The sequence below is a fragment of the Oryx dammah genome, unplaced genomic scaffold, assembly GCF_014754425.2.
Source record: "Oryx dammah isolate SB20612 unplaced genomic scaffold, SCBI_Odam_1.1 HiC_scaffold_29, whole genome shotgun sequence".
Classification (NCBI taxonomy): Eukaryota; Metazoa; Chordata; class Mammalia; order Artiodactyla; family Bovidae; genus Oryx; species Oryx dammah.
This window is the reverse complement of record NW_024070213.1, coordinates 55,662,938-55,690,610: the sequence shown is the minus strand read 5'-3', so window position 1 is coordinate 55,690,610 and position 27,673 is coordinate 55,662,938. Positions and strand designations below refer to the sequence as shown.

General features: G+C 35.3%; 1 protein-coding gene across 5 annotated transcripts in view; it reads left to right on the top strand.

The window, feature by feature from the left end:
* TMPO (thymopoietin) overlaps positions 1 to 24,085 on the top strand; it is a 31,398-nt gene extending 7,313 nt beyond the window's left edge. Inside the window, exons 2-9 of one of the 5 annotated variants that reach the window (XM_040234935.1) lie at positions 2,722 to 2,848; positions 4,946 to 5,104; positions 10,348 to 10,445; positions 16,526 to 16,645; positions 16,745 to 16,840; positions 17,267 to 17,377; positions 18,346 to 18,434; positions 19,196 to 24,085. In XM_040234935.1, the coding sequence (XP_040090869.1) occupies positions 2,722 to 2,848; positions 4,946 to 5,104; positions 10,348 to 10,445; positions 16,526 to 16,645; positions 16,745 to 16,840; positions 17,267 to 17,377; positions 18,346 to 18,434; positions 19,196 to 19,481 (1,086 nt within the window). In that variant the 3' untranslated portion in view covers positions 19,482 to 24,085. Of the gene's footprint in view, positions 1 to 2,721; positions 2,849 to 4,945; positions 5,105 to 6,091; positions 8,784 to 10,347; positions 10,446 to 16,525; positions 16,646 to 16,744; positions 16,841 to 17,266; positions 17,378 to 18,345; positions 18,435 to 19,195 lie in introns of those variants that run through there. The other 4 variants (XM_040234936.1, XM_040234937.1, XM_040234938.1 and 1 more) reach the window with 4 other exon arrangements.
* The last annotated feature ends 3,588 nt before the right edge of the window (positions 24,086 to 27,673 follow it).

Genomic DNA, 27,673 nt, shown 5'->3' with positions numbered 1-27,673 from the left:
TTTGATAAACATGTATACTACACTACTTGGTAAATATGTATACTCCCAATTTTTATATTCTCATTAAATCTGACATTTCATAGAATGGCATTACTTTTCTGGGACTTTTTTCTTTTTTTTTTTCATTAAAAGTAAAGCTTAGGTGCCGTGATATGAACACCTGCACTATTTGACTTAACTTATGCCAGTTTATTGGCCTCTTACTCAAAATTTCTTTGTACAGCTGTAGTTTTTCACTGTTTTAAGAAAATGTAAGGAGCTGGTTTCCTGCTTGGGTTTGCTAAGGCTTTGTTCTTTCTTAATAAGAAATTGATTTTTTTTTTAATAAGTGGCTAATTTCCCCTTCATTGGATGGCACTTTGATTCATTCATTCAACGAAACATCTCTCAGGTACCTTTTCCTATGTCAGGCACCCTTTTTAATTTCAGATGCTTGGGTTACAATATGACAGTACTCCTGTTTTGTGTTATCCTCTTAAATGCTGCATCCAAAATTATCTGAACTACACATTAGAATAAAGATTCTCAGGCCCATGATTAGAACTCAGAATGGAGTAAGATTTTTTTTAATAGGGGCAACTCTTCCAAAAGTTCTGAGATTTTGCTAACAGACCAGACTGAAGGAGTTTATCATCTGGAAAAGGTAAAGCATATGTGCAGATAACTAATAGAAACTAAGTATTGAATGTGATGAGCACCAAAGATAGAGTTCTTGAAAACCTCAGGCTGCGTCCAGACATTGAAATTCATAGATGTTAAGAGAATTTGAACATCCTTCTGGTTGGAGGAATTTTTTTCTACAAGTGATCTATACCTAAAGTATTTATGTTACACAATGGAGTTTTTCTTCCCAATCTATTTGGAAAATTAAGTAGGTGACAGGATTAGGTCTTTTTTTTTTTAAAGCCTTTTGTAAAGAATTCAAGGATTTGATATCTAGAACTCTTAGTGACTCTAGGAAGCTATTTTGATACCAGGTGTAGGTTGCTTGAGATTTGAGCTTGATGATCCTAGATAAGTACAATTTTAAAGCCTCCTAAAAGTACCCTTGCTAATTTTTCCTGACACTTAAAAAATTGTGTTGACAGTTTCTCTTGTGTTGATGACATTGTTCTTTTTATGCTCTTTCAGTTCAGTTCAGTCGCTCAGTCGTGTCCAACTTTTTTCGACCCCATGAACTGCAGCGCGCCAGGCCTCCCTGTCCATCACCAACTCCTGGAGTTTACCCAAACTCATGTCCATTGAGTCGGTGATGCCATCCAGCCATCTCATCCTCTGTCGTCCCCTTCTCCTCCTGTCCTCAATCTTTCCCAGCATCAGGGTCTTTTCAAATGAGTCGGCTCTTCGCATGAGGTGGCCAAAGTATTGGAGTTTCAGCTTCAACATCAGTCCTTCCAATGAACACCCATGACTGATCTCCTTTAGAATGGACTGGTTGGACCTCCTTGCAGTCCAAGGGACTCCCAAGAGTCTTCTCCAACACCACAGTTCAAAAGCATCAATTCTCCGGCGCTCAGCTTTAGTTTATAGTCCAACTCTCACATCCATACATGACTACTAGAAAAACCCACAACCTTGACTAGACAGACCTTTGTTGACAAAGTAATGTCTCTGCTTTCCAATATGTTGTCTAGGTTGGTCATAACTTAATGCTCTTTATATAAAGTTATTTCACATTTTTATTTGATTGAAAACAAATTCTACTACATTATTTGCCTGGCTTTTCTTTCCCTTCCGCATTATTGGAAAGTAAACAGCCCATACAACTTTGTGATTTTCACCATTTTGCATAAAATATTTCTAGGATGCAGTATTGACTCTTGTGCCTTAAATAGTAATCTGGGCCTACATTGACTTTGATATTTGTGGCCATTATTTAAACTACCATTTATATTCAGTACTCTGATGCTTTCTGGGATTACTGAGCCATTTGTGAAGCTATTTGCCACAACCCTAAAAGGTAACCAGACTTTCACTTCCTTCCCCTGTTTAACCTTGGAAGTTGATATAGTTTTTCCAGTAAATAATGCTATTCCTTATTTTTAAAACCACCTTTAAATTTTTTTCTCTGCATTTGTTCCACATTTTTCAGCTAGTCTTAGTGAATTGGTCATGTAGATTGTGTGGCAACAAAGCCGTAACAGAGGTGATAGGTATTCATAAAAGTCTGATTTCCTTCATGTGTCAAAAAACTGGCTACTAAAGTCACTATATACAAAAAGAATATCCGTTTGGGCTTCTTAAATTCCAGTATGCTTGTTTGAAAGCAATCATTTTTATGCATAACATGATTAAATCTTTATGGTAAAGTTGTAGTAAAGTTTGCTGATTTAAACTGTCAAGAATTATTGAAAAGTCAGTAGTAAATTGTTATTTACGAATATCTGAATGAAAATATTCAGACCCTGACTTGCTCTTTGAAATTTTTGGTGCCATCACCTCTTCTTAGATAAGTTAACCAAAATTGACTGTTTTAACAGTAATAACTAAAATTTGAGTTACTTGCTTGCCTTGTTAGGTTTGTATAATTATAATTGAACTTACAAAATACTTTTGAATAATGAGTTGCTTTTGAATTAATCAAATTGCTAAGCCCTACTGTAGTATAAGTTAGCCTGAAGATAAATTTGCATGTTTATTATATGCAGTGTTATATAGTAAATGAAAATTTCATAATTTGGAAATTTTAATTAGAAATTGATAACTGGACTTTGTTTACAGAAGGCCACAAAGAAAACTGATAAACCCAGACCAGAAGATAAAGATGATCTAGATGTAACAGAGCTCTCTAATGAAGATCTTCTGGATCAGCTTGTGAAATACGGAGTGAACCCTGGTCCTATTGTGGGTAAGCTGATTAAGTTTCAAGGATCTTTTTATGAAGCAGTCCCCCAAATTGTTTTCCCCTCTTGTCTAGCAGGTAGAGTTTTTGTTCTAAGGGCCTGTCTGTCATTAATTATTTTTATGACCAGGACTTCAGTTTCCCTAAATATAAATATAGATGGGGGGAAACATAATTAGATAACTGAACTATATAATCTTACCTGTATAATCCTCAAGATGACTCTGTTGCGATTGTTTCATTTTGTGCCCATATCATATTGCTTGGTGAGACATAATGGGTCTTATATAACAGTTGAGGAAAATCTGAGGTAACATAGCTGGCCAGATTAATCCAAATCAGTAAGTTACTGACAGACTTGTTAATATAACTCAAGTTATTCAGTTCCCAGCATAGTACCCCCTTTTAGTTACCATTAAAAATGCGATTTAAAAAGTCTTAACTGTAATTCAAGAAGGATACCCTAAAGAACAAACTGAAAAGAGAAAACTTGAAAGTAAATACCCTGGATTTTCATCATTTGGTTATTGTTAAGTCATTAAGTTTGCAAGGTTGATATGCCTTAATTTTGGAGGGTGTTGGCAATAAACTAAAGATGAGAAAGTTCTATTTGATCTTCTAAGTTATATAAAATTTTGAATTCTGTAGATTTATGAGTTTTTATCTATAGGTGTAGTTGCAAATAAGAATTAATGTACTGCTTCCAAATGGATGATAGTAAGCCTATTAATATAATTAGAAACAGACAATGAATACACTTTTTATATTTTTCATTTAAAATTATAAAAGGAGATGCTGGAACCTGTGTATTGTGTATCAAGCATATTAAATTACATGTTGATATGCCAGTTGTTTGGTTTTTTTTCCCAGCTTTATTGAGGTATAATTGACAGGTGTTGTACATATATGGTATACAACTTGCTTTTTTACTGTCATTGTGAAATGATCGCCGTCATCAAGCTAATTAACTTACCTGTCACTTCATATGGTTTTCTTGTATGTGTGGTGAGAGCAAGGATCTACCTTCTTAGCAAATTTCAAGGATGTGATACAGTATTGTTAACTATAGCCCAAGCCATACTTAGATTTCTAGAACTTATTTATCTTATATAACTGAAACATTAAGTACAGCTCTCTGTTTCCCCTTATACATAGCATTCTGAGATGCACATTGTTTCTAGAAAACATGTTTATCATTTTATTCCTCTTACAGAAATCAGGGAAAGACATACATTAGTGTAAAACTATTTTTGGTTTTAAGTTGTCATTGATGTTTAACTAAATTATTTATAATCAATTTTATTTTGCTGTCTAATTGGTGTGTAATTTCTGTTTATGACACATTTTCCATAAAAGGTTATTTTTACTGCAGCAGTATATTTATGATTTATCATCTTAAGTTTACTGTGTTGTGTGTCAAATATATTGAATTTTTAAAAATCTGACTTACAGGGCTTTTTCCATAACTGAATGGCCTTTTATAGGCATATTAATCTCTTAGAATTGTGGGGTTTAAATCATAATAATTTAGAGTACAGTCTATTTATAAACATTTTTCTACAAAGGCAAACACTGTGGTGGCGCTGGTGGTAAAGAGCCCGCCTGCCAGTGCGGGAGACACAGGAGATGTGGGTTCAGTCCCCGGGTCGGGAAGGCCCTGAGGAGGAAGTGGCAGCCACTCCAGCACTCTCGCCTGGAGAATCCCAGGGACGGAGGAGCCTGGTGGGCTGCAGTCCATGGCGTCACAGAAAGTCAGACACGACTAAAGTGACAACACTCACTACGTAGTACTAGAAAAACTACACAGAGTTCAAAACTTTTCAGTCAAAGGTACTCAGTCATATGTGGCTCTTCAGTAGTAGGATGTCCTTAAGAGCTAAATCAATCTATTGTGTGTCCTATGCTACTAAAAAGAAAAACACATTGTTGTAATCATGTATTAAAATCTCAGGAAAAAAACCTGTTTTAGAAAATATTTTAAGCACTTAAGTTTAGAAGAAGAAACAGTGAAAAGTAACATTTTAATGTTTCTAAAGATAATGTCTGAGCTGAATCTTAAATCAAGACAATATAAGTAATAAAGCAAGTTCTGCCTTAATGCAGGAACAACCAGGAAACTATATGAGAAAAAGCTGTTGAAACTGAGGGAACAAGGAACAGAATCTAGATCTTCTACTCCTCTGCCAACAATTTCTTCTTCAGTGGAAAACACAAGACAGAATGGAAGTAATGACTCTGACAGATACAGTGACAATGAAGAAGGTAAAATTTTGTGATGTTAATAAACTATATAATCAAAAAAGTAAAAATTTTTCAGATTCATCAGATAGGATAAACATGAAGAACGTAAAATTTTAGATAATATTACCAAGATATATGTAGATTTTGTTCCTATCATTAGTCCTCCAAGTAATTTGATTTAATACCTGTTGTTGAGAATTCTAAGATACAGAAAAGTACAGATGTCTAATTTTTGTCACATAAAATTGCCAGGTATCCTTATCCTTTTTGCTGCAAGTCTCATCTTTCTAAGAGGAAAAAGTGTTACAAGTAGAGACAGTTTCCCCGCTTACTCCTTTCCGAGTAACATCTCCACAGAAGCAAACACTATCATTAATTTGATCCTTATTTTTGCAGCCTATTTTTAAATACTTTTTCATATACATCTGCCTGTGGTATTGTTTTGTACTTTTAAAAAAATCAGTGTGGTATCATGCTAGATCTTGCCACTTGTTTTTCTTTATTCTGTGTTATATTACTAAAATCTTTTCTTGATTTGTTACATATGTCTGGTTTATTTCTCATATAGCAGTAGTATTTACATATGGCATGTTTTCTCTGTTCTCTATTGATATGCATTTAAATTTGTAATTTTTGCTAGAAGATCTGATTTCAAGACAACTATTAGTAAATTTGACATATTTTTTGTGGGCTATTTTAAGGAAAATTGGCCGTGGTATATAAATATTTTTCAAGTAGTATGTGAAATAGCCTTTTAAAATATGACAACTTGACACTTATAAATTTTTAATTCATATGACTTGTTTGTTAACTCATGACTATTTAATGACTCAAATTGCTTATATCTCTATAAGCATTGCCTGTCAGGGCACAATCTGTCAGATTGGTTGTTCTGAGTATGAAATATAGTCTTTTCCTTCAACACCACTATGTTAGCAAAGAGGCAAAGAGTAGAATCAGATTAAACACAAGTAATGCTTAAACTTCCTGCCTCTTTTGCCTCTACAGGAAAGAAGAAAGAACACAAGAAAGCGAAGTCCACTAGGGATTTTGTTCCTTTTTCTGAACTTCCAACTACTGCCTCTGGTGGATTTTTTCAGGCTATTTCTTTTCCTGAAATCTCCACCCGTCCTCCTCTGGGCAGGACAGAACAACAGGCAGCTAAGAAAGTACATTCTTCTAAGGGAGACCTACCTAGGGAACCTCTTATTGCCACAACCTTGCCTGACAGGGACCAAAAGTTAGCCTCTGGAGGGAGGTTTGTTTCCTCCAAGTCTAGCCATGATAGATGTTTAGAGAAAAGTTCTTCGTCATCTCCTCAGCATGAACTCGCTGCCATGTTGGTCTCTGCTGCAGCTTCTCCTTCACTGATTAAAGAAACCACCAGTACTTGCTATAAAGACACAGTAGAAAATATTTACTTTGGAGAGAAAAGTGGAATTCAGCCAGTATGTACCAAGAGGTCCCATGGTTCAGATCAGTCAGTTCTCTCCAGTGAAAGAAAAGCACTAGAAGAGTCTGAGCAATCACAAGTAATTTCTCCACCACTTGCTAGGGCAATCAGAGATTATGTCAATTCTCTATTGGTCCAGGGTGGAGGAGGTAGTTTGCCAGGGACTTCTAACTCTACACCCCTTCTCAATGTAGAAAATACATGGAAGAGAATTGGTCCATCTAATGTTCAAGAAACTGAACCGTCATCTCCTCCACGAAAATTACCGAGATTCAGTGAAAAGTCAGTAGAGGAAAAGGATTCAGGTTCCTTTGTAACATTTCAAAATACACCTGGATCTGAACTGATGTCTTTTGCAAAAGCTGTTGTTTCTCACTCGCTCACTACTTTAGGCATAGAAATGTCTAAGCAATCACAGCATGATAAAATAGATGCCCCCGAACTATCTTTCCCCTTCCATGAATCTATTTTAAAAGTAATTGAAGAGGAGTGGCAGCAAATTGATAGGCAGCTGCCTTCATTGGCATGCAAGTATCCAGTTTCTTCTAGAGAGGCAACACGGATATTATCAGTTCCAAAAGTAGATGATGAAATCCTAGAGTTTATTTCTCATGCCACTCCACCAGCGGGTATTCGGGCAGCTTCTACTGAGTCCTGTGATAAAGAGTTGGACTTAGCACTTTGTAGAACCTATGAAGCTGCAGCATCAGCATTGCAGGTTGCAACCCACACTGCCTTTGTAGTTCGGGCTCTGCAGGCAGACGTGAGTCAGGCTGCACAAATTCTTAGCTCAGATCCTAGTTGCACGCACCAGGCACTTGGATTGCTTAGCAGAGCATATGATGCAGCCTCATTCCTTTGTGAAGCTGCCTTTGATGAGGTAAAGATGGCTGCCCATACCATGGGATCTTCCACTTTAGGCCGCCGACATCTCTGGCTAAAGGATTGCAAAATGAATCCAGCTTCTAAGAATAAGCTGGCTGTTGCGCCCTTTAACGGTGGAACATTATTTGGAAGAGAAGTACTCAAAGTAACTAAAAAGCGTGGAAATAAACACTAGTAAAATTAATAATAAAGACATCTATGTAATCTTTAATATGGGGAACTTGGCAGCTTTTCTAGGAATTTGAAATACTTTTATGCAAAACTGTCAAACTTCTACCAGTTAAATTGCACTATAAAGGTAATTGCCTTCATATAACTGCCTTTTTTTTAAAGTTGGATATATAGAAAGCCTGAGACTAACAATTTAAAGCTTTTCTAGATCATATTTTTTTTTTCTCAAATAGTTGTTGTTCCTATTTTAAGATTTTAAGGTTTTCTTATAGCTCTTTAAGAAAATTCCATTAACTAGATTATAAGTTGAGTCTTCATGGTTTAAATATTACTAAATATCTCTTTGCTTTCCAGAACTTATCTACATATTTTCTCTTCTCACTTGTGTTGTTTTTGCTGATGTCTACAGTATTGTTCATAATATTCCAAATCAGTGCAACTCAAAGTGCCAGTCTACGAACTGTTACTTATCCACAGATAAGATAAGCATGTACCAGAATTTGAATCTAGACCAATGACAGGGTTTATTTTTGAGGTAAAATTTTATTGAGAAGGACAGTGTGCTGATTTACATTCTAGTGCAAATGCCTGGACTGGTAGCAAACAGTTGGTAGACCACACTTTGAGAAATACTGCTCTAGACCAATAGTATTCTGGGATACTGCAGTCTCACCATAACTGTAAAACTATAGACAGGTGAATTAAGAAAGATGGAACTTACACTCCTAAGGTGTATAGTAATTCATGGATGATTTGGCTTAATCTAAGCTAAATTTTCAAAGCAAATTTATTAGCTTTTTTTTCAGTTATAAGAAATCATACTGTATACCAGTTTCTATGTGTCAATATAAAGCAGTATATTCTTTGTTTTCATTTCTATGATTGTAAGATCAGAGTCTTAATTGTAGAAGCACTTGATTATTGAATTTCTTTGTATTTTTATGGAAAATAGTAGATAAAGTATAAGCAAAATGCAGTCTCTTGGGACTTAGAGCTATTACTATATTCTTAGACTAACCTGTCCATCTTTGCAGCTTACTGGGAGTAATTTTGTTATTTGTCTTTTGAAATGTACATGTATACATGTACCTACTAAGTACTCTGTGATTTTTTTTAATGTGTAACTGTAGAATGCTTCTGCAAATTCAATAAAGTTGTTAAATTGGAACAGTTTTGTGTGGTCTCCACAAACATGTTGTATGTGTGTTTTATTCTTGGAGTTGCAACAAGTTAGATATTTGTGGATGAACATGCCTTTTCCATTTCCTCATAGAAACTCACTTGACATTCCAATGGTATAGCTGAAAATATTCAGATTGTTTTTTTTTCCTATTTGAGGACCATGGGTTTTGTTTTGTTTTGTTTTGTTTTTTTAATTGAAGTATAGTTCATGAAGATCATGTTTTTTATCAGCTATTGAAATTTAAGTTTGTAAGAGAGATTAGTCTGTAACCAGATAACTGATTTGTGTAACCAAATTTTTGCTAACTACTGTTGGGTTCTTTACTTTGTGCTTTCTAATTCTTAAGATTCTGAGTTAACGGACAAAAGACTTTGTTAAGGATTGTCCCACAGATAATAGAGCCATTAATAGAATTACTAGGAAGTGGGGGATGGAGTTGATACCTTAATCCTAAATAAAGATGGAAGTATCTGAACTGACATGGTAAAAAGGAAAAATCACTATTTTTGGGAAACTTGAAGTAGACTGGAGTGACTAGTACTAGTCTAAATAGTTAGCAAGGCACATAATTATCTTGACTATTTTTTTAGTGAAACCATTGACTTCATGGAAACTAAGCTTTTGTCTTAAGAATTGACTCCATTTCTGTCTCTGATAAAGTAATTAATTTTTTGTTAATAGAAGTGACAACATTAATTTTCTTACACTGATAAATGGCCACAAAAGTATGGAAGCTACCTAAAATTTTTATCAGTCTCTTGAAAAATCTAGCCCCTCAAATGGTGATAAAATCAAGACTAGGAGAATGGGATTTTGAACCAAATAAAAAGATACGTGTATTTGAATTCTTATGGTAATAACCATCATGGTGATATGCTTAGTAATATATACACTAGCTTCTCTTCAAAGAAATGTTACTTTATTATGGAAAGAAGGAGAAATGACTTGTGATTGTTGTACTTTTCTGTGAACAAGATACCTCCTTGGGGAAAAAAAAGTTACTCGCAAAGTGTCCAACTCTTTGTGACCCCATGGACTTGTAGCCTACCAGGCTCCTCTGTCCATGGGATTTTCCAGGCAAGAATACTGTGTTAGCAGCTTGATACCATACAAGTTTTTCTCATTCTTCAAATTCTTTATAGCACCTTCCCTTCCACATTCTAAATTTTAATTTAAAAACCTTTGTATAGTAATAATGCACTGTATCAAAACAAATGGTAACTATGCGTTTTTTAATGTCCTTTTCTCACTTCTAAATTGTTTTCAGTGAAAAGCCTCTGGAATTTTACATTGTTTCAGACTGTTAGTCCCAGGGGGAAAAAAAGAGTAAATAGGAAGAAGTGGTGATCATATTATGGAGTGGATGACATAAAAATGGAATAAAGTAAGGATGAGAAAGAAAAGTTTTTAAAGACAGATATTGCAGTTAACCGGTTTGGGTCTATTGAGATAATACCAATAGACTTGTTTTACGTATCAGTGAAACTAAAAACCAGGGTTCCAAGTAATGTTAGGATGACACAGTTTATGGTATACTTCAGAGAGTAATGGTTTCTCCAATGTTATTTCCAGACTCTAAAATAGAGCTCAAGCTTGAGAAGAGAGAACCACTGAAAGGCAGAGCAAAGACTCCGGTAACACTCAAGCAAAGAAGAGTTGAGCACAATCAGGTATTTCTAGCTTTATGATCACTGTATTCAGGTGTAAGTAATCTGCTACAAAACTTAACTTGCCTATGTCCCAGCCTGTAGTTAATAGTTGATACCCAGAATCCAGCACATTCAATAATAAAGTGTTCATTAAATGACTCTGGAAGTCTAAACTTTGTGTGTTCTGTCAGTAGTGTATCTTGTGTTTACTGCAAAAGCTGTGTTTAGTAAATGTCTCATTTGTGTTTGATTCTGTGCTAAGCATGGTTCAGAGCCAGTCATGTTGCTTTTTTAAGAGAAATGCCAATACTTTTAAAAGGTGGAAACCCCTGAGCAATTCTGATATGATAAAAGGCAGGGTAATGGTTTCATATTTGTGTCTGTTTCTAGGTCTTTGATTTTGCTTTTATTTTTGTCTTATATTCTGTGGCTTTCCCCTTAGTTCTGAAGCTAGTCTGGTCCTAAGACCATACTGTTTTCTTTCCTTATTCTAGATGAAAATTCATCATTTTATAGGGGAGGCAAGGTGCAGTTTTCCAAAAGGAAAATGTAGAAACTAAGGGAAAATTAAGCACAGATATAAATGAATTCAGTTTACAAAGTATTAACTAATCAAGGATTGATCTATCCCTAGAGTTCTTTTCCTTATCATTTTTCTGTCTCATTGACTGTTTATCTTTTTCATTCTTCCTTTGTCATTTTTTAAGTCACACATCCTCAGTGGAAGTGTTATTGATTTCCTAAGCCCTGTTTCTCTTAGTTTGATGTAATTAGGTTGAATATCGGAACTGTTTGTTAGCAACAAGCTTAGTGACTGTATGGACAATGTATAGAACTTTGAATGAAAGAAGATTAATACTGAACAAAGACTGGAATAAATATTTTGTCCTTTTATCTATTATTGCCAGGGAAGAGCTGCAGGGGCACACTGAAGAATAAGGAAATAACAAAGCAAGAGAAACTAGGAAGATCGGGTGAAGAGCACTGAAATAGACAGACATGGAGAACTTTGGTCCAGTTAATGTAGGCAAGATGGTTTAGTGCTAACAAGAATGCATTGATTTGTCAAATACCAGGATAAAAAGAGATTGAGGTTGGGAGGATGGTATTAAATATGGTTCAAGGGGTAATTGTTTGACTTGAGGCATCTAAATCAAAGGACAGGATAGATAGTGAAAGGAAAGAGTACATTTAGGAGATGGCAGGCAGGATTTAGATTATGGCTTTATTATACAAAATTTAAATTGTATAGAAAAGTAGAGGAAAGAGTTTAATTGACCATTAACAGAACCTCAACAGTTAACATTTTACCAGTTTTACCTTCATCTGCACCCTGCAGCAGTTTTAGTTTTTTTGGTTTTGTTTGTTGCTGAAGTGTATTAAAACAAATCTCCAACCACCTCTCATTTCACGCATTAAAATATCAGTATTTCAGTATTTATCTCTAAAAGATAATAGCTGGATTTTATTTTTATTTGGAATGATAGTGGCATTGTATGTGTGTAAAAAATTCTTTCATATCTGTGTTCAAGGCTCTATACATTCTTCATACAATCACCTCCAGTTTCAGAAGTGTCTTTTATGATTGAATTACTCGATTTAGGTTGCATACAAACTCCACATATCACTCGGTGTTTTAGGGTTTGTCTTAAGCCTGTAGCTATTTCCTCTGTCTGTTTTCCCTCCCTCCATTTATTTAGTGCTGAAACTAGATTAGTTCTCTACAGAATTTCTCACTTTGTGGATTTGGCAGACTGCTTCTTCAAGGGTCATTATTTTATGCCCTGTATTTCCAGTAGACTGGGAGTTAGACTTTTAGTGGGGCTATGTAATAGACCTTTCTGTAATGATGGAAATGTGTTATATCTGCTATTCATTAAGTAGCCTCTAGCCACAACTAGTACTTGGGATGTGACTTGTATTTTTACCTATGTAACTAGAATTCCTTTATAAAGAACTTCCCCTTGTGAGTTGCTTAGTTACTTGGAGATAAAATTCATGTAGGAGAGCCAGGATAGCTGCTTACATGCCTTTTATTTGCCAGTTTTCAAGTTAAGTGCCCTAGTCATTTTGAAAGGTGATCAATAATATGTTTTTACTAGTATGGTTTTTATATATTTGATATATGATCAATTGCAGTCATTATTTTTTTCATGTTCAAATCATACCATCTGTAGCTGCTGGAATTACTGAGTTTGTTTCTCTCTTTTATTGACCCCATTTGTCTTTGATAATTTCTTGTTTTCTGGCACAGTAAGAAGTTCTGGGCTCATATATATTTCCTGCCTCTTATAAGTCAGTCATTTTTTCCAAAGAATTCCTAATCTTTTTAGTGAAAAATATTATTTGGGACCTACCTACAACCTGGATGCCAGGGAGTTCTTTTGTGCTGGGTTGTCATTGTTCTGGGCTTTCTCAGTGAGTAAAGCTAGTGAAAGTGTGGAAGTGTTAGTTGCTCAGTCATGTCCAGCTGTTTACAGTCCCATGGACTGTTGCCTGCCAGGCTCCTCTGTCCGTGGAATTCTCCAGGCAAGAATACTGGAGTGGGTAGCCATTCCCTTCTCTAGGAAATCTTCCCAACCCAGAGATGGAACCCAGGTCTCCTGCATTGCAGGCAGATTCTTTACTGTCTGAGCCAACAGGGACGCCTGAGTAGAGCTAAGAATACTTATTTTTTAGAAAGAGAAAATAGGTCATGAGTTTCTCAAGTTTATGAATGTAGGCTATTTTCTAAGTCTTATAAACTTCTGACTCTGTTCTATTATGCTGAGTATCTTGGTTCTTAATAGCTTCTTATGTAATTTTCACTATATTTATGTTTCTAAATAACACTATTTTCTACTAGTAGTAAAACTGCTAATTACAGTTTCAGATTGGGGGCAGTTTTTCTTATGTCAAGGATATAAAATCAAAATATTATGCTTAAAGTCACTTGAAAGAATTTTTTTCTCCTTTGATGTTTATTTTTAATTACTGAGAATATATGTGGTTTTATTTGGGCAAAAGAAGAGTCAGAAATCTGGCTTCTGTCTTTGTTCTTTCTATTCACAGGTTACTATTTCTATTAAATTTTGGTTATTTTTTGCTTCTTTTCTAAAATACAGATAAATAATACATTTATCTCTTTATTATTATTTACACTCGCCTCCTTATAAAAAAGACAGCCTGCACTGCACGTTTCTGTCTCTGTTCTTAATCTGAACACATACCCTGGGGAGTCACTTCGTAACAGGGTATAGTAGAGCTGTCCTCCTCATTGCTTTGTACCACTGCATGGTATCATGTTCTATGGACTTTCTGTAATTTATTCAACCACTAGCTTTCCTTCTGGTGGATATTTGGATTGTTTTCAGTTATGTGGTATTCTGAATAATGCGAAGGTGAACCAATGAACAGCCTTTTTACATGTGGTGTTTCCTGTTTTAGTCAGTTTATGAAATCTAGAAGTGAAATTACTGGGCAGTTTTTCTAGATGTTAGCAAATTCCCCTGTGTAAAAATTGAAGCATTTTCAGTTCCCGCAAGTACTGTGTGAGAGTATCTTTCCCTCCTGGAGGAATATGGTGCCGTTTTTGCTTTGTTTTTTGATGTTAATATGAGTAACCATGTTGGTCATGTTTTACTTAAATCATTAGTTCTTAGTAAGGTGGATTTTAATTATCCTGATTATCTTTTCTTAAACTAGTTATAAATTTGTTTAGAGCTTGTGTTTTTACTGAGTGGGATTTATATAGCCTCCTTTAGTAACCTAGTTCCTGCATTCTCATGTGCCTCAACTACCTAAGGTCTTCTGAATAACTTTTTACCTGATAGATTTTTTGTTTGTTTCTTCCTCAACAATCTCCATGATAAATTGACCACTTTCTATAGAATATCTTGCTGTACATAGATGACATTACAATTCTTATCTTGACCACAGAGCATATAGCAGTCACATTAACTACTAATTTTACATAACAATGAGTTTCTTTTCAGTCAGTAATTATTTGGTCCATCTTACTTGAAGTAGTTATAATACTGAATGTAATTTGTTTTTATTTATACTTCTGAAAGTCACTTATTTTATAGTGGATTCTGGTAGAAAAAAATTTTCTTTTTTTAGAATTAATCATCTTCACAGAAAACTATCTTTCACAGTGAAAGATAGTTTTCTGTGAAGATGATTAATTCTAAATAAATTAGATAGTGATAGTCAAGAACTAATAAAAATTGGTTGACAGTCCTCAAGCAGAGAACTTAATAAACCTGATCCAGAGAAAGCATAAATAATTTATATTGAAGAATGTCCTTCCTTTCCCTGTTGCCAGCTATTCCCATAGGCAACCAGTAAGTTTCTTGTGATTTCTTCCAGGGAAGAAAATTTAAAAATCTTTAAATGGAACTTGGCCTTTACTGTCAAAGATAAATAATTTTAAAAGTGTAAACTTTTTTTTGTATGAACTGTAATAGTTTCAGTAGGTGTTTGGTAAAATTTTGATGAGATTATCTCAGTTATTTATTCAGAATAAAACAAATGGAAAGTCCTGGAATTTGGTAAATAACCAGTTTTAAGGGAAAAGGATGATTCTTCACTCATTTACCTTCATGGTTATAGGTAAAATATTTGGTCTTTTTCAAGTACTCTTATTATTTTTATTGGCCTTGAGCAGTTAATTGCTTATTAAAGAGGTAGCAGTGTTGGAATTAGTTTGAAAAAAATACTTGACTTTGAAATGCATAATAAGTCAGTTACATTGTCTTAAACCAGTTATTCACAACCCTGGCTACAGATTATAATCCCTTTGGAGCTACAAAATTTTGTTAAGCCCAGGCCAGTCTAGAAGCTATTCTGACTTAATTGGTCAAAGGTGGGGTTGGGGCATTTGGTGTTTTTTAAAAGCTTCCTAGATATGTGCCACCAGGATTGAGAACCTCAGATTAAAACTGGTGTTCCATGCTACTCAGATAACCAGAAATTTTAACTGTTAAGAAGCATCTATGGACAGAGGAGCCTGACAGGATACAGTCCATGGGGTCATAAAGTCAGACATGACTGAGCAACAAAGCACGCGCACACACATTATATATGTGTGTAATTTGTTTACAGATTTGTCTTTTGACTGACATTGTTTACATTCAGCAGATTTTTCCTATTGGTAGTAGGAAAAGAAACCCAAAGGTTCAGATTTTGAGTCAAAGGGGAAAAGCTTATAAAATCAGTTCCAAATAGAGATAAATACAAAACCAGGTGTGTGAGACAAAGTGTGTACCTTGTGGTGGTTTGCTAGTAATGCTTCCAGCCAAATGAACTTACTTACTGGATGACTGTTCTTGTCCCAAGATAAGAGTAAAATATATTTCTGTCTTTAAAATCAGTAGACACTAACTTGGATATAAAAACATCAGTTATCTATAGAAAATATTAGCTTAAAAGCAGAAGTGACAATTTAGGCATATTCTAGTATAACTAATCATTTATGGGCATCCCCTAGTTAAAAGAATCCTCTGGTAAGAGGTTTCAAAGTTGAATAAGATGATACTTGGAATGTAGACTCTCAAACCTTACTCCAGAGCTACTGAATCAGAATCTACATTTTAACAAAAACTTCAAGTAGAGGCACTAATCTAGTGCTTTTCACGTGATTCTATTTAAATAGTCCTAACCACACAATAAGACTAATGTTTAATCTGTTCTAACAATTATAAAATGTATGTTTTGTTTTTAAAAGGAAATTAGCTTCTTATATATAATAAATGACGTTCTTACAAGTCGTGATCAGCCTGCTTTTTTGTTTAGACAGCCAGAGATGCAGCTATGATACTGGAGCCATATAGTGAACAACACGTCACAAAAGGAGCCAGTGATAAATTGATGTGTTCCCCCCACCCTCACTTTTATTATAATATGTGAGCTCCTTTAGTTGGACTCTACCATATTTTCAGTGTTTTCTGGTGCCTGCATATCTGTTCAGTCATTACATTTAGTGATACTTGGAAGGCAGAGCATTATTTTCAAATGCTAGCATTTAGAAACTTAATGGACTCTTAGTGGGCTAATATGGCCATCATTATTAAGGTTTTGATGTTAGAATATGACTTTTTAACGTGTCGATGCTTGAATAGAGCTATTCTCAAGCTGGAGTAACTGAGACTGAATGGACAAGTGGATCTTCAAAAGGCGGACCTCTGCAGGCATTAACTAGGGAATCTACAAGAGGGTCAAGAAGAACTCCGAGGAAAAGGGTGATGCAAGGCTTCCTGCCTAGAATTGGGTTTTCAGATTGGTAGGGTCTTAGTGGTTATTTTATATTTATTGTTTTTATTTTGTTTTCAAACTAACAGGTGGAAACTTCAGAACATTTTCGTATAGATGGTGCAATAATTTCAGAGAGTACTCCCATAGCTGAAACTATAATGGCTTCAAGCAACGAAACCTTAGTAAATATGTTTCATAATATACAAGTGGTATTTTTTGTAAATTACCCTTTTAATTAGAATTGGGGAGGTGGTAAATTTTGACAGACTTCAAACTTAAATGTTTTCAAGCATATTTTAAATTCATTTCCCCCACATAAATTCTGAATTTTAGAATTTTTCAATATAGCCACTTAAATATATATATATATAGTTCATTGTTCAAGAATCCTTAGTGTTGTAAGGATACTTTTTTGCTAACATGTTTAAAGAATGATAAGGCTTCCTTCACATATGAAACACTGAATAGTTATTTTAGGTTTTTATGCCTAAATTTTTACTAAGAGAAAGTTTCAAATATTATAGAAATCAGTCGATCTTTTTTTTCTTTTAACGTTGTCTTTGTTTTATTTGGATAATTCTGAGTCTGAATAATTTGAATCTTGGCAGGTTGTCAATAGGGTGACTGGAAATTTCAAGCATGCAGCTCCTATTCTGCCAATCACTGAATTCTCAGACATACCCAGAAGAACACCAAAGAAACCATTGACAAGAGCTGAAGTAAATGAATAAAATTTAGATCGATGCTATCATTGATCTTTTAATGAAGAAATATTTATATTTGTTGTTTGGAGTGGGAGGGAGCCATGCTTTCTTAATTGGGTGGGGTGTGTGTGTCTGTATATGTGCATATATTATCTTGAAGGCATACTTTCTTAGTGGCAGTGAAAAGTAACTAATACAGTATGACATGCTAATACTATCCTCTTGCTACTATGTGCCTCTTTAAGTTCCATTTTTCAAGGGAGTGGTTATTTATGTGCTGCTTCTAATATGTCCTCTGTTAAAGTGGATCTGAGTTGAAGGTGTTACTTGGGCTATGGGGGAAGCTATACTGTCTTTCATTGAAAGGTCAGGTAATGGGACTTTACAGTGCCTTTGTATAATACTTGAATTAACTCATAAAATTAAGCTTTAAAGTACTAACTGCATGATATAATTTTAATGATTCTTCATCAAAGGTTATTTTGATCTGGGCGTAACAGTAATTTCGCAAAGCAATCGGGTTGTTTAAAAAATTATTTTGTTTCTTAAGTTAGGAAGACTGGATTGACTGTAGTTAAAAGCATATACTAAAATTTGTTAAAAGATCTATCTTAATTTTATATATTCTATATTTGATCATTTGTTTTATTACAAAATTTAACAGGAAGAAACAATATACTTTTAATGCTAATGGAAAGCATCAGAGGGAGCTTAACACTGCCATATTAGCTGTTGAATTTTATTTTTTTGTTTTTGACTGTGTGATCCCCATTACAACATAAACATATCTTCACATTGAGGAAATTTGAAGAGAGCTTTGGAAATGCATGGATAATTAAGCAATAATGAATTTTAAAATGGCAGCTGTAAAAGTTGGATAGATTTAAGTGCATTCTGTTCTCTGTAACTTCTGTTTAAAATTATGTTCTAATCATTGTGCATTTACATTAAATTTTAACTTGTGGTTGTTTGTTTCTTAATAGGTGGGAGAAAAAACAGAGGAAAGAAGAGTAGAAAGGGATATTCTTAAGGAAATGTTTCCCTTTGAAGCAGCTACACCAACAGGAATTAGGTATTCACATACACTGAAACAAGTATATAACGTATTCTATTAGGGCATTGTTATTTATTTATTTGTTCCCACCTTTATTGAGGTATATTTGACACATTAAAATTGTATAAATTTAGGGTATACAACATAATAATTATATATATTCATATATAATCAGAAATTTTAGTTCTTAACAAAATTATTGTGCCTCTGTTCTCAGAAGTAAAATGTTCTTTCTTGGAGCTCTTTAATTCTTCTAAGCACTAACTAGTTCATATTCTTGAAAGTTGAGTCAATTCCAAAATTAAATTTGTTAAGCTGAAGGGTTGTCAGTAAATCAGTTTGCCTATTATTTAATTCTTATTTTTAAATCTAAACTGAAAGTGAACAAGAAGGAAATCAGTTTTATTCCTGAGTGTTTCTCTTTACTAATTGAAAAGACTGCTTTTAGATATCTGTTGAATTATTTCCTCATGGGGGAATCTCAACCAAACTATCTTTTTTTTTTTCCCCTCTTAATCTCGTAAATGTATTAGCTCTGAAAAACCTTTAAAAAGGCAAATTTAGTGACTATTTATAATACTGTGAATAATTATTTTCTAATAAAACATGAATCTAAATGAAAAATGTATAGAAGTTTTAAATAGGTTGACTGATGACAGTTTTTTACTATTACCTCAAAGAATGTGTTTGAAGTTAGGAATGATAATGACATTTTATATTATTTCGGTCATAACTTTATCTAATATTTATTTTTCTCTTCCTCCTTTCACTCCCAACAGTGCTAGTTGCCGCAGACCAATCAAAGGGGCTGCTGGCCGGCCATTAGAACTCAGTGATTTCAGGATGGAGGAATCTTATTCATCTAAATATATTCCTAAGTATGTTCCCTTGGCAGATGTCAAGTCAGAAAAGACAAAAAAGGGACGCTCCATTCCCATGTGGGTAAAAATTTTGCTCTTTGTTGTTGTGGCCGGTTTTTTGTTTCTGGTCTATCAAGCTATGGAAACCAACCAAGGAAATCCATTCTATAAGTTTCTATCCAATGACTCTAAAAAAGTCAACTGAATGATATGTCTGTGGCACATTCAATTTGGTCTCCTATTTTTAATAACTATCAAAAAAACATTTGTGTACACTTGTTGACTCAAGAACAAAAAAAAATGTGATTTCACCTCAATAAATGTAGTATTCCATTGAAAGCAAGCAAGATATATAAATGGACTTCATTTAATGTTTTGGAACTTTGGACTAGTAGGAGATCACTTCGTGCCATATGAATAACCTTTTTTAGCTCTGGAACTTTTTTGTAGGCTTTATTTTTTTAATGTGGACATCTTTATTTCTTTTTTGAGAAAAATGTATATTGTTTTTGTGTATTTGGGAAACAAGAAGGGCAAAACATGGCAGTATAATGTGAAGCTACACGTTTAAATACTTTGAATTCTTACAGAAAAGATTTTAAGAACTACTCTCTACTGTATAAAAACTAGAGATACGGGAAATGTGAGATTCAGTAAGAGAAAAAGTAACTTGGGATTCTACTTTTTGTAACTGCAACAAAGTTTGATGGTGTTTATGGGGGAAAGTACTGGGATAATCTCTTCTGTAACCTTTCTTAATAGTAATGTTTTTGTTGTACCCTATTGTACTCACTTTTTAAAAGATAACTAGTATCATGAATGTCCTACTTCAGTAAGACCCATTTAAATGACGTTGATTTTAGCAGGAGTCTATCAGTACAACATATGTGTCTTTTAGAGAACTGTTAGCTGGCTGTACATGTTTTTAAAGACCGTTTGGCTAGCTATAATTGGAAACTTGTACTTCTTATTTATAGGACATTTATTCTGTCAATCCAATTCGTTACCAAAATACTTTTTAGATAAATAAGTGTGTGTGTGTGTGTGTGTGTTTAGAAGTTAGAAATTTTAAACACCAGTCTTAATCTCCATTTGGATTCATTACTAAATTATCTTCTGTTACCAAAAACAAATTTTGCCAAGGTTTTTTGCCCTGTATTTCCCAACATAATTTGATTTGAAAGTGCAAAAAGGATGTGCTTTTAAGCTACATTACAAACTTTCCTTGGATACACAGTGGTTAACACATAAATTTATAAACTCTGAAATTGAGGCGGGCATTATGATTTTTGTTTACTCTTTAATGGTTAATTTTATCCTTGTGGTTGATTTATTTTTTTAGCTAAAACTTACCTCATGTATAACTTTGGTAAAGTAGTGGGTAATTGAAATTTCTGTAGAATCAAGTAAAGCAAAAATTTTGACTTAATCATTTGTTTCAACTTTACAGTCATTGACAATAAAGCACATTAAAAATGTAAGTTATTTTTAAATATCATCTGAAATAGATACTTTTTAAAAAGAAAAAGCTGAAGATGTATATTTAGATCAGCACACAATTTTGATTTGCATCAGCCCTTGTGTGACATTTAGCTTTTAGATATTTTGTAGTCATTTTCCACTCACTTTGCAGTTGACCAGAAACATTTGCAGGTCTGGTCTCTGCAAAGGCAGTGGGAAACTTACTCCTAGGTGAGAAATGCTTGCCTCTCCAAGTAAAAGTATTTTGAGATGAGCCACAGAGGGAGTACGTTTTATTCAGCGTTGCCTCTATTCAGTAATAGCAGTCTACTTTTACTTACTTTGTTTGTAAACTATGTTTCCCATCTTTTGTTTATAATTAGAAATTGTGAGAAGCTGCATTTAATGTTCAGAAATGTGGGAGGATAAATCAGACTTAACAAGTATGTGAGATCAGTCTTCTAGTAGAAAAGATATGGTCCAAACTAGCAAAAGTAGGACCGGGTAAAACATATAGTCTTTTTTTTTTTTTTTAATGTGTACTTGGTCTTTTGTCTGTGTCTGTTTAATTCCACTAGAATAAATGTGTCCTTGATGTAAATGCAAAGCATTTCTTCCTGATGAAAATTGTAGATGTAGACTTTACAATATAATTAAATAATAAAAAAGTAATTAACCTCTAGTTTTGTCATTGCAATAAATACTTTTTCAAATAGCACAAACTGTAAGGTTTCCTGGTAACATTTTGTATGTGAGATTTGTGTATTGAATTTTAGTTCTCATTTTAGTCTACTCCTTTATGTTTTGCTTCTAGTTGTTGTAATAATCTGGTCCTCTTGTTCCTAGGTAAGCAGGGTATAGCTATTATACTCACAGAATGATGTAGGGAAGCAAGCTCTCGGAGATACCTCTCACTCTCTACATAAAGCATTTTGCAATATATTGTCTCTTGATGTCTCATTTCTCTTCCATTCATGTGGTCAGTCTGTCACTTTGAATTAAGTCATCAAGGGCTGTTCAGAGTTCACATAACATCTTTCCACCAAAGATTTAAGAAGAAAGCAGAGGAGACGTGGAATCTTTAGTGTGGGGAGACCCAAAACAGTTTGGTTCTGTTATGTTCTGGTATAAAATCATTAGTTGAACTGACACTTCATGACATTTATGCTATGTTCACAGCTCTTTGAAATTGCTTATAAGATTTTACTGCCCACTTGAACAAATATATATTCAGTGCCTCTTCTGTGCCATGTAAAATGTTTGGAAGTGGATGAATGCAGTTTTAGAAATATCTTTGGGGAAAGTAGCTTTTCGTTTTTTAAAGGGAAAACATTTGACCATCCAATTAACTAATAGCATAGGTTTATTAGGTGTTAATTATATTAACTGTTCTTTGGCTACCCTTGTAGCTCAGTCGGTAAAGAATTTGCCTGCAGTGCAGGAGACCCTGGTTTGATCCCTGGGTTGGGAAGATCCCCTGGAGAAGGAAATGGCAACCCACTCCAGTATCCTTGCCTGGAAAATCTCATGGACAGAGGAACCTGGTGGATTGAAGTCCATGGGCTCGCCAGGAGTCGGGCACGACTGAGCGACTAACACAACACACAGTAATGTTTAACCCTTGTAAGCCAAAGAACCAAAAATTGGTCAGCTTATTTGGAATAAATCAAAGCTGACTATGCAAATACAGTCTTAATCAAATGTATTTATACTATACCACTGCTGATTCTGTTGTCCAGAATTGAACGTGTTGATCTTGTGATAGTGAATAATTTGAAATTGTGAAGCAGTATAAAGTGTACTTGTTTTATTTGTTCCCATGACAAAAATTGTAGTCAGCTTATGGTTTGATTGGGAGAAGAAATAAGTTCTCTATTGCTCAATAGCAATTAAGCAACCTCAAAACTTAGCAGCTTAAAACAATTGTAGTTTGTATGTGTTCAGAATCAGGAACGTGGCTGTGTGGTTCTGGCTCCAAACCTCATGACTTTTGTAGTTGAATATAATCTGAAGGTTTGGCTGAGGTATAATGTGTTTCCAGGCTCATGGGGTAGTTGACAGGCCTCAGTTGTGACTAGAAACATCATAGGTTACCTGAGTGCCCTCATGATGTTGTAACCAGCTTCTCCCAGAATAATCCAAGAAAGTGTACCTATGATTAAAGCCACAACATTTATACAACCTAATCTTGGGAATGATGATACCATCATTTTTGTCATATTCTATTGGTTTTACAGGCCAAATGGGGAAAGGACTACACAAGAGTAAATACACAGGTGAGATGATTGAGGCTCATCTTGGAGTTTGGCTACTACAGCTATCTTAATCTAAGGGGTTATATAGATATTTAATTTGGCCATTCCTTAGCATTTGAAAACAATGTAAAATATTGCTTTGGTATATATGGGGACATTTCTTTGGAATCTAGTTTGATCTGCTCATCATTCCAAGAAATATATGTCAAATTAAATATGAATGAGTAGCAGTGAGAACTCCAGAGAGAAGTAGATTTATCCTGCGTAGGTAAATTTAACAGACTTGATTGCTTACTAAAATATGGGCAGAGAGATAAGAAAAAAAATTACCTGCAGGTTTATTTGGCTGGCCTAGTAGAAGGTAGGGCCAGTCATTGAAAGAATTCTAAAAGACTAAATATGCAGGAAAGAAGATAGACTTGAGTTTGACTGTAGTGACTGTTCTGTGAGAAATTGTAACAACAATATTTGACCCATAGTAAGCACTCGGATACTGTGTGAATAGATCCAAATGGATATACGTTGGCAGTTAGGTAACTAACTGAATCTTAGGAGAAACGAGAGATAGTTGAAAGTCCTTAGGAAATAGATACTTCTGAATGATGGGAATATATTAATGTAAGATTATATACAGATTTGGAAGTGAGAAAGAGCTAAGGATGAGTATCAATATTGAAGGGATGGTAAGTAAGGAAGACCAAGAGAATGCAGCGTCGTTGAAGAGAGTGTTTTAAGAAGAGTGGGCAACAGTTATGCTAAGTAAAATGTGGGCACAGAAATGATACCTACTAAATTTATAGTCAGATGACTGGTGAGAATAATTTCAGTGTTAAGGCAGGGGCAGACATGCAGACAGCTCTAACAAAGAGACTAGGGCAGTAGCTTGAGAGTTGGCAGTATGTCAAGGAAGCCTTTTATATCTAAAAATTTGAGACCATGCAGCCATACATAGATCAAGACGCCATATTACCAGTTCCCCAGAGAGCCTCATTTCTCTGCTAGTTTCTAGCCCTCTACCTAGAGTAACCACTATGCTGACAATGCCGTGGACTTTTGTTGTTGCTTTATTAATAAAACCATACATTATTTTCTCCTTTGAGTGGCTTTACTTTGTGTTTGTAGTTAATCCATGTAACTATATATAGTGATAGACTGATCAGTGTCACTGCTATAGTTCATTGTGTGGATGTAGCATAACATCCACTTAACTTTTAATGGGCATTTGGGTATAGTTTGAAGGTTGGGCTCTTAGCAAAAATGCTACTGTAAACATTTCTGTACAATGTCCTCTGGGTATATATGTGTATATATATGTCTCTCTTACAGGTTTGCTTATGTACCAAGAGGCCATCTTTCATAATGATTTATAGAAGTTCTTTTGTTCTGTAATCTAGCCCTTTGTCAGTGTGTCAGATTCTAATCGGGGCAAAAATGATATCAGTTACTTGAACAAAAATAATTAAAAGAATTATTGACTCTGAAGTTAGGTAACTGAAAAAGTAACAAGAATTTTGAAGTATCATGGAAAGAGCAGCTGCAGTAACTATTAAAACCTAAGGTCGAGAGAACAGAGAAAAGGTTGGAATATTCAAACTTAGAAGTTTGGGCCAGGTTCCCTTGGGACTGAAACTCAGACCTCTGAAGAGGGGATGCTGACAGCTGAAGGGAGAAGAGTCCACACTGGATTCAGCAGCTGATGTAAGAAACTGCAGCACCACAAAGAAGAGGCATCACTGAGTTGAGAGAGAAACTGCAAGAAGACAGTCCGCAGGAAAGACAAGCCTTTCAGTCTCTAGCAACTGCTATAAGCAGAGCCTAACAGGAAACCAGTCTACAAAGTAGAAATGCAGTTGCAGAGTCCGAAACTCAGCATTACAAAGCAGAGTATGGGAGAGAGAGCTTTCGGAGCCCAGAGATAAGAATTGATAAAAGGCAACTAACTACAATTAACTCAAGAAAATAATAGTACTATATCTGTTAAGATGAATATCTAATTATAAACTTCACACACATAAGACTCCATGATAGAATTCACTAATGAATTCTAGGGAAAAGGTTAACCTTGCCCCCTAATTTACACTATGCAGAAGAATTAATTTGAGATGAATCATTGACCTAAATGTGAAACCTAGATCAAGCTTCTAAATAGAAACCACAAGAATATCTTGACGTTTGAGTTAGCAAACATTTCTTTTTAAAGACCCCAAAAGTACTAACAAATTGGTAAGGTGGATTACATACTAAGAAGTTTGAATCAAAAGACACTTAGTAAACAGGTAAAGACTGGCAGGAAATATTCCCAATACATGTATCTGACAAAGGACTTAATCAGAATGTTTTGAAAAGTCCCACAAGTCAATAAGAAAAAGACAACTCAAAAAACTAACAAAAAAAAAAAACAAAATCTCATCACAAAAGGAAATACCCAAATAAGCATTTGAAAATGAAAAAGCTAATGGAGCAGCCGGAAACTGCAACAGAATTGTGCTGGAATACTATTTGGTGATATCTACTAATGGGGTTTCCCTGGTAGCTCACCTGGTAAAGAATCTGCCTGAAATGCTGGAGACCTGGTTCAATTCCTGGGTCTGGAAGATCCCTTGGAAAAGGGACAGGCTGCCCACTCCAGCATTCTTGGGCTTCCCTGGTGGCTCAGGTGGTAAAGAATCCGCCTGCAGTGCAAGAGACGTAAGTTCAGAAGATAGCCAGGAGGGGGCACAGCAATCCACTCCAGTATTCTTGCCTAGAGGGTCCGCATGGACAGAAGAGCCTGGCAGGCTCCATTGGGTCACAAAGAGTTTGACCCGACTGAGCAACAGCACAGCAGCTAATGATCAACATGCCCATCCTGTGACCAGGGCAAGACAGAGCCTTTGAAAGTCTCTGTAAAGGAACAACATGGACCTGTAGGTCTGAGAGTGTCACTCCTCAGCAAAAAACAACTGACTGAAAACCCAACTGACAATCCCATAAACAGAAAACCATTTCTGAGTTTTTCAAAGAAAGAAAATATTTTAATCCTCTTTAAAAATGAATAAAAAGGAAGGGACACAGACCCACTAATGCTCTTGACAGTGATGCTTCCCCATTTTAAAAAAAATTTTAATATCTACCTCCATCTTTGTGATTTTCATTTGTTCTCTTGATTTTATAAGCATCCTTTTGGCTCAAAATATCCCATAAATAATTTATTTTGCTGCACAGATGTTAATAGGTAAGGTAGGTAATTCACCTACAGGTGAATGCTGGACACATATTTTTGTTTCTCTTGGACAAATACTGAAAATGCAACAGCTGAGTCTTACGGTAAGTGTATGTTAAAACTATGGACATTGTCCCACTGTCTTCAAATGACTAACATTTCAGAGCCCTTAAAGTACTGCCATTAGTATTGTCAGTTTGTTTTGGCTTGTTGACTAGAAATACAAAAAACAGTCTAAAAGTTGTGACCTGTTTTATTTGGCAGACTTTCTGAGGACTTAAGCCCAGAAGACAGCCTCTTAGCTCTAAGGGACTGCTCTGAAGATGTAAGGGGGGAGCCAGGCTTCATAGGAGTTTTTGCAACAAAAACCAGGGAGACAGGACATCAAGACTCAGTTCAGTTGCTCATTCATATCCGACTCTGCGACCCCCATGGACTGCAGCATGCCAGGCCTCCCTGTCCATCACCAACTCCCAGAGTCTACCCAAACCCATGTCCATCGAGTCGGTGATGCCATCCAACCATCTCATCCTCGCACTTCACATCAGGTTGCCAAAGTATTGGAGCTTCAGCATCAGTCCTTCCAATGAACACCCAGGACTGATCTTTACAATGGACTGGTTGGATCTCCTTGTAGTCCAAGGGACTCTCAAGAGTCTTCTCCAACACCACAGTTCAAAAGCATCAATTCTTTGGCACTCAGCTTTCTTTATAGTCCAACTCTCACATCCATACATGACTACTGGAAAAACCAAAGCTTTGACTAGATGGACCTTTGTTGGTAAAGTAATATCTCTGCTTTTTCAACAGTAGTCTTTTGATCCTACTGACCTGAAAGATGAATTCCCCTGGTCGTTAGGATCAAAAGACTTTGTTAATTATAGAAAATCTGACATCTCAAGTTAGAATTTAGTGTTTTTCTATGTAGTAGAAGATGCAGATGACTAACTGTTCAGTAACTCAGTGTGTCCGAACTTTTGTGACCCCATGGACTGCAGCACACCAGGCTTCCCTGTCCATCACTAACTCACAGAGCTTGCTCAAACTCATGTCCATCAAGTCAGTGATGTCATTCAACCATCTCATTCTCTGTCATCCCTTCTGCCTTCAGTCCCCCTCATCATCAGGTGGCCAAAGGATTGGAGTTTCAGCTTCAGCATCAGTCCTTCCAATGAATATTCAGGACTGATTTCCTTTAGGATTGACTGGTTGGATCTCTTTGCAATCCAAGGGACTTCACCAACAGCACAGTTCAAAAGCATCAGTTCTTTGGTGCTCAGCTTTATGGTCCAACTCACATCCATACATGACTACAGGAAAAACCATAGCTGTGACTAGACGGACTTTTGTTGCCAAATGAGTATAGGCTTATTGAAATCATTCCTTTGGAATGCACCTTAAATATCCAGGGCCAGTATCCTCCTGTTCTTTCCCATCCTGAATCCCCTTAGGGTGCACTGTTAGGGGTGACTGCAGTGG